Source organism: Anser brachyrhynchus (assembly GCF_964034855.1).
Source record: "Anser brachyrhynchus genome assembly, chromosome: 5".
NCBI classification, from domain to species: Eukaryota; Metazoa; Chordata; class Aves; order Anseriformes; family Anatidae; genus Anser; species Anser brachyrhynchus.
In genome coordinates this window covers 62,941,767-62,955,617 of record NC_137699.1, presented here as the reverse complement: position 1 = coordinate 62,955,617, position 13,851 = coordinate 62,941,767, and the positions used below count along the sequence as shown (strand labels likewise).

Below are 13,851 nucleotides of genomic sequence, written 5' to 3'. Positions count from 1 at the left end.
TCTGTGGGGGACACGCGGTGACAGCCCCCACAAAAAGGCCTGCGTGAGGGGAACCCCGTGAGGGCCCCGTCCCCCCCCCGGTGACAGGGGGGACCCCGGGCCGGTCCCGGCCGCACTCACGGTTCCAGTAGACGGGGTAGCACTCGGCGTTGGCCACGTCCACCTCGTAGAGCCCGCTCCGCACACACACCGGCTCCACCGCCTCGCCCTCCCGGGGCTCGGGGCCGAGGGCGCGGAAGGCCAGCTCGATCCGCAGCGAGTCGTAGCCGATGAAGGGCTTCCACGTCTTGCGGTCCTCCCGGTAGAACCAGCGCACCTCCTCGGCTCCCAGCTCCCGCACCACCTCGTAGCGGGGCCGCCCGCCTCCCGCCGCCGAGCGCGGCCGCTTCCTCTCGGGCAGCGCCGAGGCCGCCGGGGAGAAGCCGCTGCCGCCGCTCTCGCTGCTCGCCAGCCCCGCTCCCTCGCTGCCCTCGCCTCCGGTGCCCGTGGAGTAGCGCAGCGAGGCGCCGGACTCGGCCGAGTCGAACTCGCCGCCGCCGGCCGAGTCGCTCAGGCTGAGCTGCCGCGGAGGGGCGGCCTCCGGCTCCCCCTCGGAGGACGAGGTGGAGAGCGCGGCGCGGAGCGGCCGCTGCTGCTGCTGCTGCTGCTGGCGGTGGTGGTGGTGGCGGCGGGGCGGGCGGGCCAGGGGATGCTCCACGCCGCGGCTCTCCGCCGCCGCCTCCTCCTCCTCTTCTTCTTCCTCCTCCTCGCCGCGGGCCGGCCGCCCGTAGCAGCCGCCGCCGCCGCCGCCGCCTTCCCCGGGCAGGTCCCAGGCGCCCTGCGGCTCGGGGTAATCCATGCCGCCCGGCGCTCGCCTCGCTTCTTCTTCTCCTCGCCTCACCTCGGCCGCCCCCGCGCCGCCCGGCTCGCGGCTGCCGCAGCCGCCGCCGCCGGCTCCGGCTCCGGCTCCGGCTCCGTCCGTCCGGGGGCGGCTCCGCATCGTCACGCGTGCGGCGACGCGGCCGGGGGCGGGCGGAGGCCTGAGGCGGAGCGGGGAGCACCGGGCTCGGCTGTGGGGGCCGCGGGGCGGCGCTGCCCTCAGGCGCCCGCTGGCCCCAGGCTCTGCAGGCGGTGCCTCTGCGCGGCCGGGTGGCCGTGGAGCAATCCTGCCACCCTCGTCAGGGGGTGTGAGGGGCAGCTCGCAGCCTGGGGGTGGGCTGTGGGGCTCCCTACTGCTTGCTGGTGTTTGCCCTGTGTCTGTGGGGGGGACAGTGTATGTTTTTCGAGGCCCTGGAGCGTGTCCAGAGAAGGGCTACGAAGCTGGTGAAGGGCCTGGAGCACAAGTCCTATGAGGAGCAGCTGAGGGAGCTGGGGGTGTTTAGTCAGGAGGCTCAGGGGAGACCTTATTGCTCTCTACAGCTACCTGAAAGGAAGGTGTGGGGAGCTGGGGGTCGGCCTCTTCTCACAGGTAACCAGTGATGGGACCAGAGGGAATGGCCTCAAGCTGTGCCGGGGGAGGTTCAGGTGGGAAATGAGGAGACATTTCTGCTCAGAAAGAGCAGTCAGGCGTTGGGACGGGTTGCCCAGGGAGGTGGTGGAGTCACCGTCCCTGGGGGTGTTCAAGGAAAGGTTGGACGTGGTGCTTGGGGACGTGGTTATTGGGTGACATTGGTGGTAGGGGGATGGTTGGACCAGATAATCTTGGAGGGCTTTTCCAACCTTAGTGATTCTGTGATTCTATGATTTGTGTGAGGATCCTCCCCACCCATATCTAATGGGGTGTTCACCTCTGTGTGTGCCTGGGGGGGTCGCACCCTGTGGCAGCAAACAGACCCTGCAGGCGAATGGGTGACAGCCACGCTCAGGGAAATGCTGCGTGAAGTGTCCTCATGGGGGATGCATGTGCAACCGGGGATCACCTTCGTGCAAGGCCCCAGTCCTCCAAACGCTAGTGATGACCCCGAAAATGGGAGGCGTTGGGGCTTACCTGCGTTCATTGGTGTGCCCCCAGTACGCCCCTCACGGTCAGCCGGAGAGGGGTCCAGATGTATATGGGTGCTGCATGATAAAACACCTGGCAGCCTGTGCCAGGAACAAGGATGAGGGAGGGTGCCAGGGCTTCACGCCTGTCTGAGACGACTCCCGGCCCCCAACACACACCCATGGTTGGATCACTTCTCTGTGTGCAAGTCCCCCCCCATCCTTTCTCATGGCCATTGTGTGGGTGGGAAAGGGCGAGACTCCCAGAAACACACCCCAGCTTACTGGGGTGGGGTCACCTGTTTACGAGAAAACCCCCTTTTCGCAACACACCCGGGAGCAACGAGGTGGTGCGAGGGTATGTGAGCGATACTCCTATCTCACCTACACCTCAGAGGAGGAGGGAGCTGATACCTGTGCTGTTGTCACAGCTGTGTGCACAGCATCCCCGCTGCCTTACACACCCACCCAGGCATTACAGCCAGCAGGTCACCGTGTTGGTCTGCAGCCTCCAGCCCTCTGCTCCCTGCAGTCAGTCAAGAACTACCCCCCTAAAAAACAAATGCTGGTGTATGTGTGTGTACGTGTGTACACGCATCCAGTGTGCAGGCAGGAAAGTAGTTGGCAGAATTTCACATACATCTCCATGTCCCCAGCCCTAAATGTCTGCGTGTGTCATTCCCCGTCTTGATTTACAGCAAAACCTCTCATAGCCCTGCACATCGGTTGTGGAAAAACAGGGTACAGTACATGTGTTCCCTGATTCCCCCATCTCCTACTGGAAATGGGATTTCACATGCTTAATACAGCATTCCCTTCTGCTTGGCTCCATCCTACAGTCTTCTGCAGCAACAAGGGAACTTCTGTGTATTGCGTGGCATTGTATCTCCCAAAATAGGCTTGTGCCCTACCTCCTACATCCGCTGTCAGCAAGGGAATCCTGTTAATGGAGTGCGATAAAACAAAGAGAGGCCAGATTAAGTTCAGGAAGGACGGTTGAAGCTTTTAAAAATGTTCACTGCAGGTGAATGCATCTTGAATGAGTTGGCAACACTTTTCTATCCTAAAAGCTCCAAGAATTTTGTTAGCGTTCAGGAGCCTCCACCACAGGAGCTTTGTGCGTGCTTGTTCTGCCTTCTCAGATGGGGAAAGAGGAAAGAGAGGAGATAAACAAGGTACAAGCAAGAAGTCACCAGAGGAAGTTGTGCTAGGGCATTTGACTTCCCATCGCTCTAGCTACAGGGATATGATGTTTGTTTAACTTACCGTCTGCATTTCTAACAAACTCCACAAGGTAAGCTCTCCCTGAAATCTCTCCCAGATTTTCCTCTGCAGTGGGGAAGAAGAGGGTAATGCTAGTTACCTTGTAGATTGTTTTGAAGACACATCTCATAGGATTCTCTCTTTTCATCCTTTTTTCTGCCAAAGCCAGTGGGATTTTACCATCTTTTGTCATTCAACAAGTGTTTCACTCTTCTTATGTCATCCTACTCAAATTCTCCCTCCTTTTGCTTCTTGTCTGAGACAACAAGGAAAGATTGCCCAAATGAGCAAGGGGCACATTAAATGTTCTTCACCTTATTGATATAATTCTTTCAGATGATTTGATCTGTGATTCCGTGGTTTATTTCCTGATGTGCATTTCTGGAGGTGTATGTCTGCTCTCCCTATGCAGACTCTATTTTTTTGTGCCTAGTGTCTCTGTAGACAGTAGGCAAAAAGACTTTTTTCGTCATCATCAAGCTGAACCACAGCATCAGGAGATGCAATTTGACTTTTCCATTACAGCCATCTTGGAGATCTATGGAGATACATGGCCTGAAAACTGGTTTATCAAAGTGCCATCAAAGACACACACAAAAGTCCCATTACTGTTCACTTTGAATTTGTGGGGAAGGTCTTGCAGGGGTAGGCTGGTGCAAATGGACGTTGAGAGCCCAAACCTCTCTTATTTGAGCTCAAAAGAGGATTATTTTCCTCTTTATGCTGTGTGCAACTCTCAGCTCACAGGCGTAGAGTAGCGTGAAAGCTTCTGACATGACACAGGACTCAACTTCCATCACCACAGATCTACATGAAATAAAGAATAAATGTATAAACTTCCTTTATCACAAGAGGACATAGGTTTCCTTATAGTGGAATAAATGTAGTGGAAGAATGTATCTGTCTATATGGAAGTTTTAAAGCAAAGGTGCATTAATTTTGAAGTGTGATTTGTATAACACTGTGAATTTCCATGCAGACTAAAACCAGTGGATGGTGTGTTTGCTGTATCATGCGACCTTCAAAGAAGGCTTCTGCAGACTGTATATGCATACATATTTTCTTTCTGCAGAGTTCATACAGTTAGCAATTTCCATTGAAAGCATAAAGCACTGCAAATCACCTCTGAATATCCTCCAATTTTAAAAAATTACTTTAAAAAATATGCACACAAGAACTGGACTTTGAATTTCACCATCAGCTCCACTAAAAACAAGAGTCACATATGCTGCTGCTTTCCAGTGTACAGACTAAACAAGAAGTACTTCTGAATTTACAGATTAGGTCTACATGGTCCTGCACTGTGCTGGATAATTGTTCCTAAGCGTATGACTTTGCACTTGCCTGTCCTAAGATTTCCTTTAACTAACCTCATTTTACCAGGTAGCTTGGACTGCTTTTGTCACTCTGCTGTCTTTGTTTTCCTGACAAGCTAATCCTGTTAATGCAACTTTAAACAGCGTAGTCAGTTTTGAAATTATCACGGTTCACAAATGATGCAATCATCCTCTATTTTCTTCCAGATCCTAAATAAAATACAATGAATAGCACAAGTCCAAGTGCTTGCAAGAGTCCATTAGAAACAGTCTTTATTCATTGATGAATCCTTTATAACAAAGCCATTTTGAGGTCTTTCCATTAGCTATTTTTAAGCCATTTATTATGCACTCATATTGATTTTGTATATATTTTTTTCTTCAAATCTGGATACAGTGCAGCACTGAGTCAACACAGTTACTGCTATCAACTGTATCCGTGATTTTATTAAGGAACAAGGTGAAATTTGTTCTTTGACAGGAACCATTTCCCATGAAAACTGATGATTACCTTTTCATTACATCCCCACTCTCCATCTCCTTATTAATTGGTACACACCACTTCATTATACCTAGGTCAGGAGAGGTGTCAGGCAAACCAACATGAAATTACGTGGGCTTGCCTCAGTCACACACTTCAAATATTGACACAACACTGATTTTCATCTTAGAAATGCTCTTCTGGCCCATTTCTAAACTCTCACATTCCCACCCTGTGTGAGAACAGTCGCCTGAAGAGCCAGCTCTTAAAACCCTGACGTGCAAGTCCTCTAGACCTGCTGCTTTTAAAATGTCAGTTGTGCTGTTTAATGTTCTTTTTTAAGTTGCTTGCCTGGGAAGCATTTCATCATCATTATATAATGTGGAAACGGCATTCAACTTTGTCCCAAATGCAGGCAGGAAATATTTATCAAACACTTCTGCTTTTTCAGTTTCACAGCTATCCAAATATATTTGGATACACTGAGAGTGTTAGTAATTGGACTCTGCTAAAATATTGTTCATCAAATTAAGCAGGCTTCCAAAAAATCTTTGCTTACAACATGATATTATCTGCACAGGGGACATTAACTCTCTGGCTCCTTTAGAAGGGACGTTGGTCAACTGAGCTAAAAATCCCCCCGGCAAGAGTTTTGTCCTACTATCAGACGCAGGAGGCTTGTCTCTTTATGTTTATCTTTTCCTTGAACAGCAGCGGGTTTGGTACAGCTCCTATGCCAAGGTCAAATGTGCCTTTCTCTAGATCTGAAATGTTCTTCCAAGGCCACGGCTCCATGTCCCTTTTTGCCCTACTGCAAGCAGCAGCAGAATATCCTGCTAGCTGTAAAAGACAAGGATTAGGGGGCAAGGAGAGGGTCATTTCTGAGATATCAGACACTGTCCCTCTCAATGCAGCATTGTTCAATTGTATTGCCTTTTTTTTTCCTTTTGCCTTTGTTCCAGGGTAAACAAAAGGAAGAAAACAAAGTAATGACCACTGGCAGAAGTATTTACCCTTCCAGACTTTGTTCTGGCAAAGTCCTAGTGCATGCTGAACGTTAAGTGCTCACCTGTGCATTGGTGAGACTCACAGAAAACCCTGCACAGGCAGATTGCTGGCAGCGCTTGCAAAGAAAAGGCTGAACATGAGCTGTGCCTGAGCTCAGCGGCTACATCTCCTCCTGCCTCCTCCTTGTCTCTTCTTCAGGGGTACAGATTTTGCCCTTCATACAGGAGTAAATCAGAGCAGGGTGAGTGCCCCATCCCTGGCAGTGCCCAAGGATGGGGCTGGGGGCAGCCTGGGCTGGTAGGAGGGGTCCCTGCACACGTCAGGGGACTGGAATGAGATGATCTTTAAGGACCCATCCAACCCAAACCATCCTGTGCTCATAGAGGTGGATAAAAGACCTCTCCCAGAAATGTGATTGCAATCCAGACGCATGTCCTGCACCAGAGAGAGCCTTTCAAACCCAGCTTCTCCTCCTGGATCTTTGGACTTGGTGATCTTGAAGGTCTTTTCCAACCTAGATGATTCTATGATCCCTCACAGAGCACTGATGTAGCCCAGCTCCACGGCTGCCAACAGCTACCTCCGTGTACATGCTGTCCCGTAAATGTTGCCATCTCATTTCTAGGATATTTCCCTTCCTCCTGGAATATTCTTCCAAGAAGGTTTGTTTTGCCACATGTTCCTTTGCTCTGGGATTTGGGCTGTTGCCAGTGTTAGTGGGGTCACTCTGAATTTCTTTCTTCGTCGCTAGAGATGGTGAGTAAATGGGTAATGTAGAAAAGGTAACTTGGTGGTGTTTTTTCACCAGTTATACCAGGATGCAGAAAGTGCCCAAAGTGTGGGCACATGGGAGACAAGTGTTTTTTTTATCTTGAAGAACAATAAAGTTGACAAAGATATTTCTGACAAAGATTTATTTTGGGGGAAGTGGGGAGTGGGTGTTGTGTAACTTTGTGGTAAGCATTGACAGTGGACTTGACCAGACTGAGGCTGAAAACAAGGGCTCTGTTTTCATACTGTGCCAACCACTAGGCCAAGAGACAAAGCACAAAGATCCTCTGGAGGAAACCATCACAGACCTGTGGGAAAATGGAGACCTGGTTCCTGTCTGTAGGCACTGAAATAAAGAGTAGGAGGCCGCTGTCTGTCCCACATGTCTTGCACCTTGCAGTTGGAAAGATACACACAGCACAAGCTGGAAATGCCACTAGGAACAGGGAGGAAATAATAAAACAAAACCAAAACCAACCAAACAAAAATAATCCTTTTTGCTGCATATAAAACCAGGTTGGTGAGTGGCTGAAAAGTAAAGAACAAGAGGTGGTTGCAAGTTGTCCAAAACTCCTGCACGTAGGGGTTGTAAAGGAACAAATTAAAACACAACAAAACAAAACAAAACAAACTCATTCATTTGGGAGTGGGTTTGCCAGGGCTGGGAGCTAGGAGGATTTCGTGGGGGTGTGCTAGCGGTCGCAGCTGAGGATCTCGGGAATAGGGTCAGCTGGGGAATGAGGAAGCTTTAAAGCCCTCTGTGCCGGAGTCACAAGGTCTCGAGGGTTACACACAGATGTTCTGTCTCGTAGTAACACCAGAAAATGTCGCTGGAGTGCCAGGACCTTGGGAACACTTGGCACTAGGAGTGCATTTGGGGTCACTGTCAGTGTGATGGGGTGTGAAATCCTGGCTTCACTGGGACCTACGTGGGTAGTGCCAGGGTTAAAGTTTCAGCTGCTCTCCATGGCTCATCCTTTCCCCTCCCAAGCGTTTATTAATGTCAATTGATCACAATCCGCTGGCTGTATTTCTGGCTCAAACTTAAGATAACTGTTAGGCACGATGAATCATAAGAGATGCAAAATGCATTACCTAGTCCTCACAGCACACGCTGTTCTAGGAAAGCATAGTAGCAATGCTCATCACTGCATCCTTGATAGAGGTCCTAAAGGGCATATTTGACTTCAAGCATGAGAACTGTGATGGAAACACTCATGTAAAGTCAGATACCGTCTTAAATACCTTACTGAAGCAGAGACTGATTCAGAAGCCCTTTAAGCCTGCACCTATTTGCAGAGATGCAAACACTACGTCTTGGTGAGATGACACCAGATAGTAAGCAAGTGACCTTGGATCATCTTCTTCGTATTGCTCTGATAGGAATGTCCTTATGACTAGTTTTTCAGTAGGTAAGATGGGATCTTTGCCGTGTGTGGCCGTAGCACGTGTGGAAATGTGCAGGAGGGTTGTGGAAAGCTGCTATGGTAGCGTGCAATGTCCCTGTGTGATCATCTGGCCGGAGATGTTTGCCCGTCAGGTGACAGCTAGGGCCAGGCCCGATGCCAGCTATAAATACACTGCTCTGTATTCATTACATGGAAGTGCTTTCTTCAGGAGCCTCCAACTCCTGCAAGCCTCAGGACACTCTAATTTTGCTCTTTGCTGAATGTTCCAACTCCTTTGTTCTGTCTCCGTTGCCAGATGTATTCGCTTCTCCTCCGACGTGCTGCTAAAAGGTCTCCTCCTCCACGTCGTGCCTGGCAGGCGGGCTGGACTGTGGTTCTGCAAGCCTGAGAGGGACTGAAGGCCAACTGCTCCTGTGGTGTGCAGGCAGGAGATCTCCTCTCTGTTCGGGGTGGAAGTCTTGCTATAGCCAGGAACACAGGGCCTGGCAAGGAAAGGAAGAAAAGGGCCTTGAGAGTGAGCTCTCCCCGGTTAAACTCGTTTAGCCTTCACGTTATCCAAGATCGCTCTTGCCTTACAGGCTGAAATGAGACAGCCTGTACTCATATGGCACAGGGGGATCAAAAAGGGAAGGAACAAGCATCTGACATGGAAAATCTGCCTCTGGTAGAAAATCTGACTGTGTCAGGAAATCCAACTGCAGTGGAAATTTTCCAGAATTTTTCCAAGGACTCAGGTTGTTTGAAAGGCCACGTGGACAGATTTCCTCCCCATTTCTTTGCAGAGGTAGACAACCACCTAATCGCAAAATACACCTTTTGCTTCCCATCGATTTGTGTTCTTTTACACCAGCCTGCTGTCCAAACATTTCCCATTCATATAGAGCATGGTGACATATAACAGCATGTCCAGCACCCCCTGCCTGGGCTGTGTGGATGGGGACATTGTGCGGATGCTCCAGGGACAGGATTCCTCCTGCTTCTGACTTGTGGATCTGGTGTAAATGAAGTAATTGAACTCTTTCAGAATATTTTCCCATCTTCATTAGGTTTAATCATATCAGTTTCCAGAAACTTAGGGAAAAGCAAATTGGTTTTAAAAGTCCCAGCTCACTGCAGCCCTCTCAGCCCAGGTGAACTTTGTGAATGATTAGCAGCCTACAGTCCTGCTTTTACATCATGCTTGTAAAGCAAGCTGTAATGGGTGGATCTGCAAAACAGCGGTGCTTGTTATGATCCGTGCCCTGTTCCCCACACAGGCACTTGCACTGGAAAACAGGCGCCTGCCCTCTCCAATTATCTAGGTGCAAGTCTGGGATTTGGGGTGGGTGAGGGATGAGCAAATGATTTGTGTCACTCTCACTATATCTGATTCCACACCCTCATCAAAGGGTTGGCTTTCCTATGGGTCTTTATCACCTGAATATTACACGGGATATGTACTTCGTAAGGGAGATTCTGGTAATAGAGGCACATGTCCAAAGCTGGCGTCAGCGCTACAACTGCCTTGCTGAGTAGCACGAGTAATGACAGGTTTAGTGACACAAATGTCCGTACTCAGATGGCAACATCCTGTGCCCCATTCTCTTTTTACAGGGATTATAAATCAGCTTTTCCTGGTGGGGGGAATAAAATCAGAAGCACATTCTGTAATGCAACCTGCCCTGGCCTGAGTGGGCAGCCCGCACTGCAGATCACGACTTGGGAAGGTAAAGCCCCATCAGACAAAATGGGTATGCTGCAATTAAACCTTGACAAAACTGCCAGCAGACGGTCTGTTTGTTTGTCACTTTCTGTTCTGGTTCTCAACAGATGAAGAGAAGAACATTTTTGAGGAGGGAAGGTATCTGGATGGCAGGGACTTGGCTTTATCCACATCCTTGAAGTCCTGGGACCCATGCAAGTGTCAGGATGCTGGTACTGGAGCTTTCGTTGCCTTGTGTCTGAGACAGACCTCAGTGAGAGTAGCCCAGAGAAGGTGACTGTCCTTCCTGCTGCTTTTTGCTATGCCCTGAAAACCGCTCAAAATGAGGGACAACTTCCGCTGCTCCTACTATTTTGTGAATTTTGTTTTCCTTTTCCTTCTCCATCAATAGCATCTGCTTTCCTTCTTTCCTTTTCTAACCTGGCAGAGTTAACCAAGAATCCATATTTTGCAACTGTTGTAAGTCTGATGCTGGGAAAGCAATATCCAAGGAGAGAGCCCAAAGCTAGCAAAAATGTGTTAGGTTTGAGGGCTGCTGCTAAGATGAGGAAAGTGTCTGTTTCTCCAGCAGCCAAATCACAAATGAGAGTCAAAGTCAAGCATTATTTTCTATTTTTATCGGTCATTTCTCTCTACTTTACTTTGCATTCATTGTATCTTTTTGTAAAAAGAAAGCAAGAGCCTATCTCTTATATTGCCTGCAGAAAGCCAGAGATCTTGGCTTTTTTTGTGGCACATGGTGGGACCAAAACCAGAAGCAAGGACATCAGCATCCCCTTTGGGGATGAATTACGTGGCAGAATAAATGCCTACAGGATGGGCTCTCCCTGACAATCAGACTTCTGTAGGATTTTGTTGTCTGATGTGATCACCTCATCTGGATCAAAGTATTAGGTTGCTTTTTCCCCTTGTTGCCCTGATCATTAAACATCCTTGCTTTGAAAAGAGTCTGAGCACCTTCACCGTGTGCTTTTAGGATGAGGACTGTTGAAAATCCTCTAAGCTATGGTGTCCCAGCAGTGGGCTCTCGGCCATGGTTTTGGATACATCTACACAAGCAAACGCAGACACTGCAAACGTGCAATCCCTTCTCCTTTATCAGTCACCCCATGGCAATCACCAGTGTGAAAGGCCTTCTCCAGGTGGTTTCCCTTATTTCTGTGGTATGCTCCTGCTCATTTATTCCATCTAAATTAGTAGCAATGCTATACTTACAAAAAACAACCCCCTGCCCTGTGTCTTTTTCTTAGTGCCATGCTGCCTCCCTTTCTCTCACATCCAGCTTTTTCTTTTTATGGGACTTGAGGGCTCTTTGGCTTCTGGACATACTGGCAAACAATACCCAGCTCTGTGTCCCTGAACAAAACACTCCCCACGCAGCTCAGCTCCCACCGGCCTTGGCTTCCCCTCGTGTTTTCAGCAGTGCCCCCTTCCTCCTACGTGAAGCTCGCCCCTTCCTTGGGTTCCACTCCATCAGGTCAGCTCAAAAATGCTGTGCTCGGAGCAGCCAGCAGAAGCTCCTTGTTTTCACCTCTGGATGCTGGTGCCTGTTATAAATCAGTCAATAGTGCTTGAGTGGAAGGACTCTTCGACTTTACATGAATTCATTAGCGAGCTTCTCTAAGGGTTTGGTTCAGTCAAGTCAGCAGGAGACTTTCCAGGGGCTTGCATGTGCTTTGGGACCAGCCCCTCATGGTTTACTCATTTTACTCAGACCTTGGCACCTGAGGCCCCTCTAGCTGCCCTCTATACCCCGAGGGACCTTTTCTGTCCCCTTCACCCAGCCCTGCAGTGGGTTTTCCTCTGTCTGTGCAGCAAAAGTCAGGGCAGTCTCTTTGCAGCCAGCCCCTATCCACTGACCCCGAGGCATGAGGCTGGTGGAAGGGTCGCCCCACACCGAGCAGCCCAGCCCTCTCGCCACCCTGCTCCTGCTCCGTGCAACCTGCTCCTTCCTTCACCCCACGGCCACCCAACAGAGTAACAGAGGCTGCCTTAATGTGTCTGGAAAGATCACTCTAGGTAACAAGTTTGGGGAGTTCAAGCTTCCTTCTGGGCTGATTTCAGCCCAGCAGGTGAAACATTACTCAGTTAATTGTTCTTTAAGCTCTGAAATGGTTTTTCGATCATGCTTTGATTTGAAGTTGATGATATTCATTTATTTCAGATCATGCTTCCCCTGTCTTTTAGCAACAGCACAGCTGGAAACCCAGAAATGCCTGGTCAGGTTGGAACATACCTACCATGTCCCAGAGGCTTTAGTGGCTCTTAATAAACATGATTATGAATGATTTAAAGGCCTTAGACAAATCAGAGCACCACAGTGCTATGTGTGGTGCCAAACAAAGAGGTGCAACCACGTTTGTCCCCAAAATGTGCAATCTCTACTATGCTATTGGCAGAGGGTAAAGCGAAGTATTGAATGATGGCGTGGCTTGTGGAAGACACAGGGGTCTTTTGTAGGGTCTGGACATGAACCCAGCTCAGAAGGTATCTGGTTGCTCTCTGAGCTTTCTGGCAGTGCAAACTTTGTTCAAACAGCAGCTGTTCCTTCTCTTCTTTCTGTCCTTAGGGCGCCTCTTAAAAGAAGGAGCGGGGAAATTTCTCTGTGATGAAAGCAGCACTGCATGAAAGGGCTGAGGCTCGCGTCCCCTGCAGCCCCGTTCCTGGCCCATCCTGCTCCTCTCTTGGCAGAAGGAGGGAGGTGGTGCTGGGGAGAGAAGACATTAGTGCAGACATTTTACCCAGCTCCAGGAAGGCACAACTGGGTCCATGCTCTGTGATAGGCAAGTCCAGACATTTTTAAGTACAGCTAAGCTGGCTGCATTTCTGTGCTAGATAAATGTTGTTTGTGAGTTGATTGATAAAAATCTGCCAAGTATTTAAATAAGTGCCTTAGGAGACTTTTTTTTTCTTTTTTTTTTTCTTATCTTTTTTCTTTTTTTTTCTTTTTTTTTTCTTTCCTTTTTTTTTTTTTCACTGGAGTTTGCTAGCTTTTCCACAGCAAGACCATCCCAAGCATTTGGAGCCCATCTGCAGCAACTGAGCATCCAGCATTATCCAAAAGGACGTGATAGGGGGATCAGAGATTTAAACTTCCTACCTCCTGTGGCTCCTTACAAGCAACATTGAAAGTGATCTTTTCAAATTTACCCTGCAATGATGAGACACTTTTATTTTTGTCTTTTCCCCATCTTGTCTCCACATTTTCATGTCCAGATTTACTCACCAGCAGCTCATGGAAACCCAGCCCTTCATCGCTGCTGGCAAAGTGCTGGTTTTTCATGTCATGTAGCTTCTGTGGAATACCACCAGGAAATAATACAATAAGTGATTTAGAAATTTTAGTAATAAGTAGTAATAAGTCTAATTACAATAAACCAGCACTTATCTGAGTCTCTCACACAAAATTTGTGCTTTTCAGATGCAATTCTGGTCTCTGCAGGAATCTAGCAGCTTTGACAGAAGAAAGGAAATGTTTAAGCAATTAGAACCCTTCTTTTTGCAGGATGTTTTCTTTGTAAGACAATCAACATCCTCAAGACATCATCTGCAGCGTATAAGACTGTACGTAGAAGCCCTGAGGAACTGGAACTGCACCCAAACCCTTGCTCTGCACACAGCAGATACCGTACTTTCACTGCAAAACTTGAATCACATGTGATTTCTTGAAGGTCAATGACCGTAAACTGAAATTTTTTGTATTAGGCAATGTTAATTGGATTGAGGCTGATCTAATCAAAGATGTGGGGAGTCGGCTTCGGCTCTGCTTGGCAGCATGAAGCCTGCTAATCCAAGTGCCACAGATGCTGAGACATTCCTTCGTATGGTATGAGCCAAGCCCTGCAAACTGCCAAGTGCTTCCTCTGAAATTCATGGGAACCGGGAGTGCGTGGCACCTGGCAAGACCAAGCTTGCTGCAAAAACCCTTTGGAGAGGACAGGG

General features: G+C 49.0%; 1 protein-coding gene across 4 annotated transcripts in view; it reads right to left on the bottom strand.

Moving 5' to 3' along the window:
- The window catches only part of DDHD1 (DDHD domain containing 1), a 66,563-nt gene extending 65,569 nt beyond the window's left edge, over nt 1–994 (bottom strand). For all 4 annotated transcript variants that reach the window (XM_080593733.1, XM_080593734.1, XM_080593735.1 and 1 more), the window contains exon 1: nt 121–994. In XM_080593733.1, coding sequence (XP_080449859.1) covers nt 121–979 — 859 coding nt within the window. In that variant the 5' untranslated portion in view covers nt 980–994. The remainder of the gene's footprint in view (nt 1–120) is intronic.
- Between the last annotated feature and the right edge of the window lie 12,857 nt (nt 995–13,851).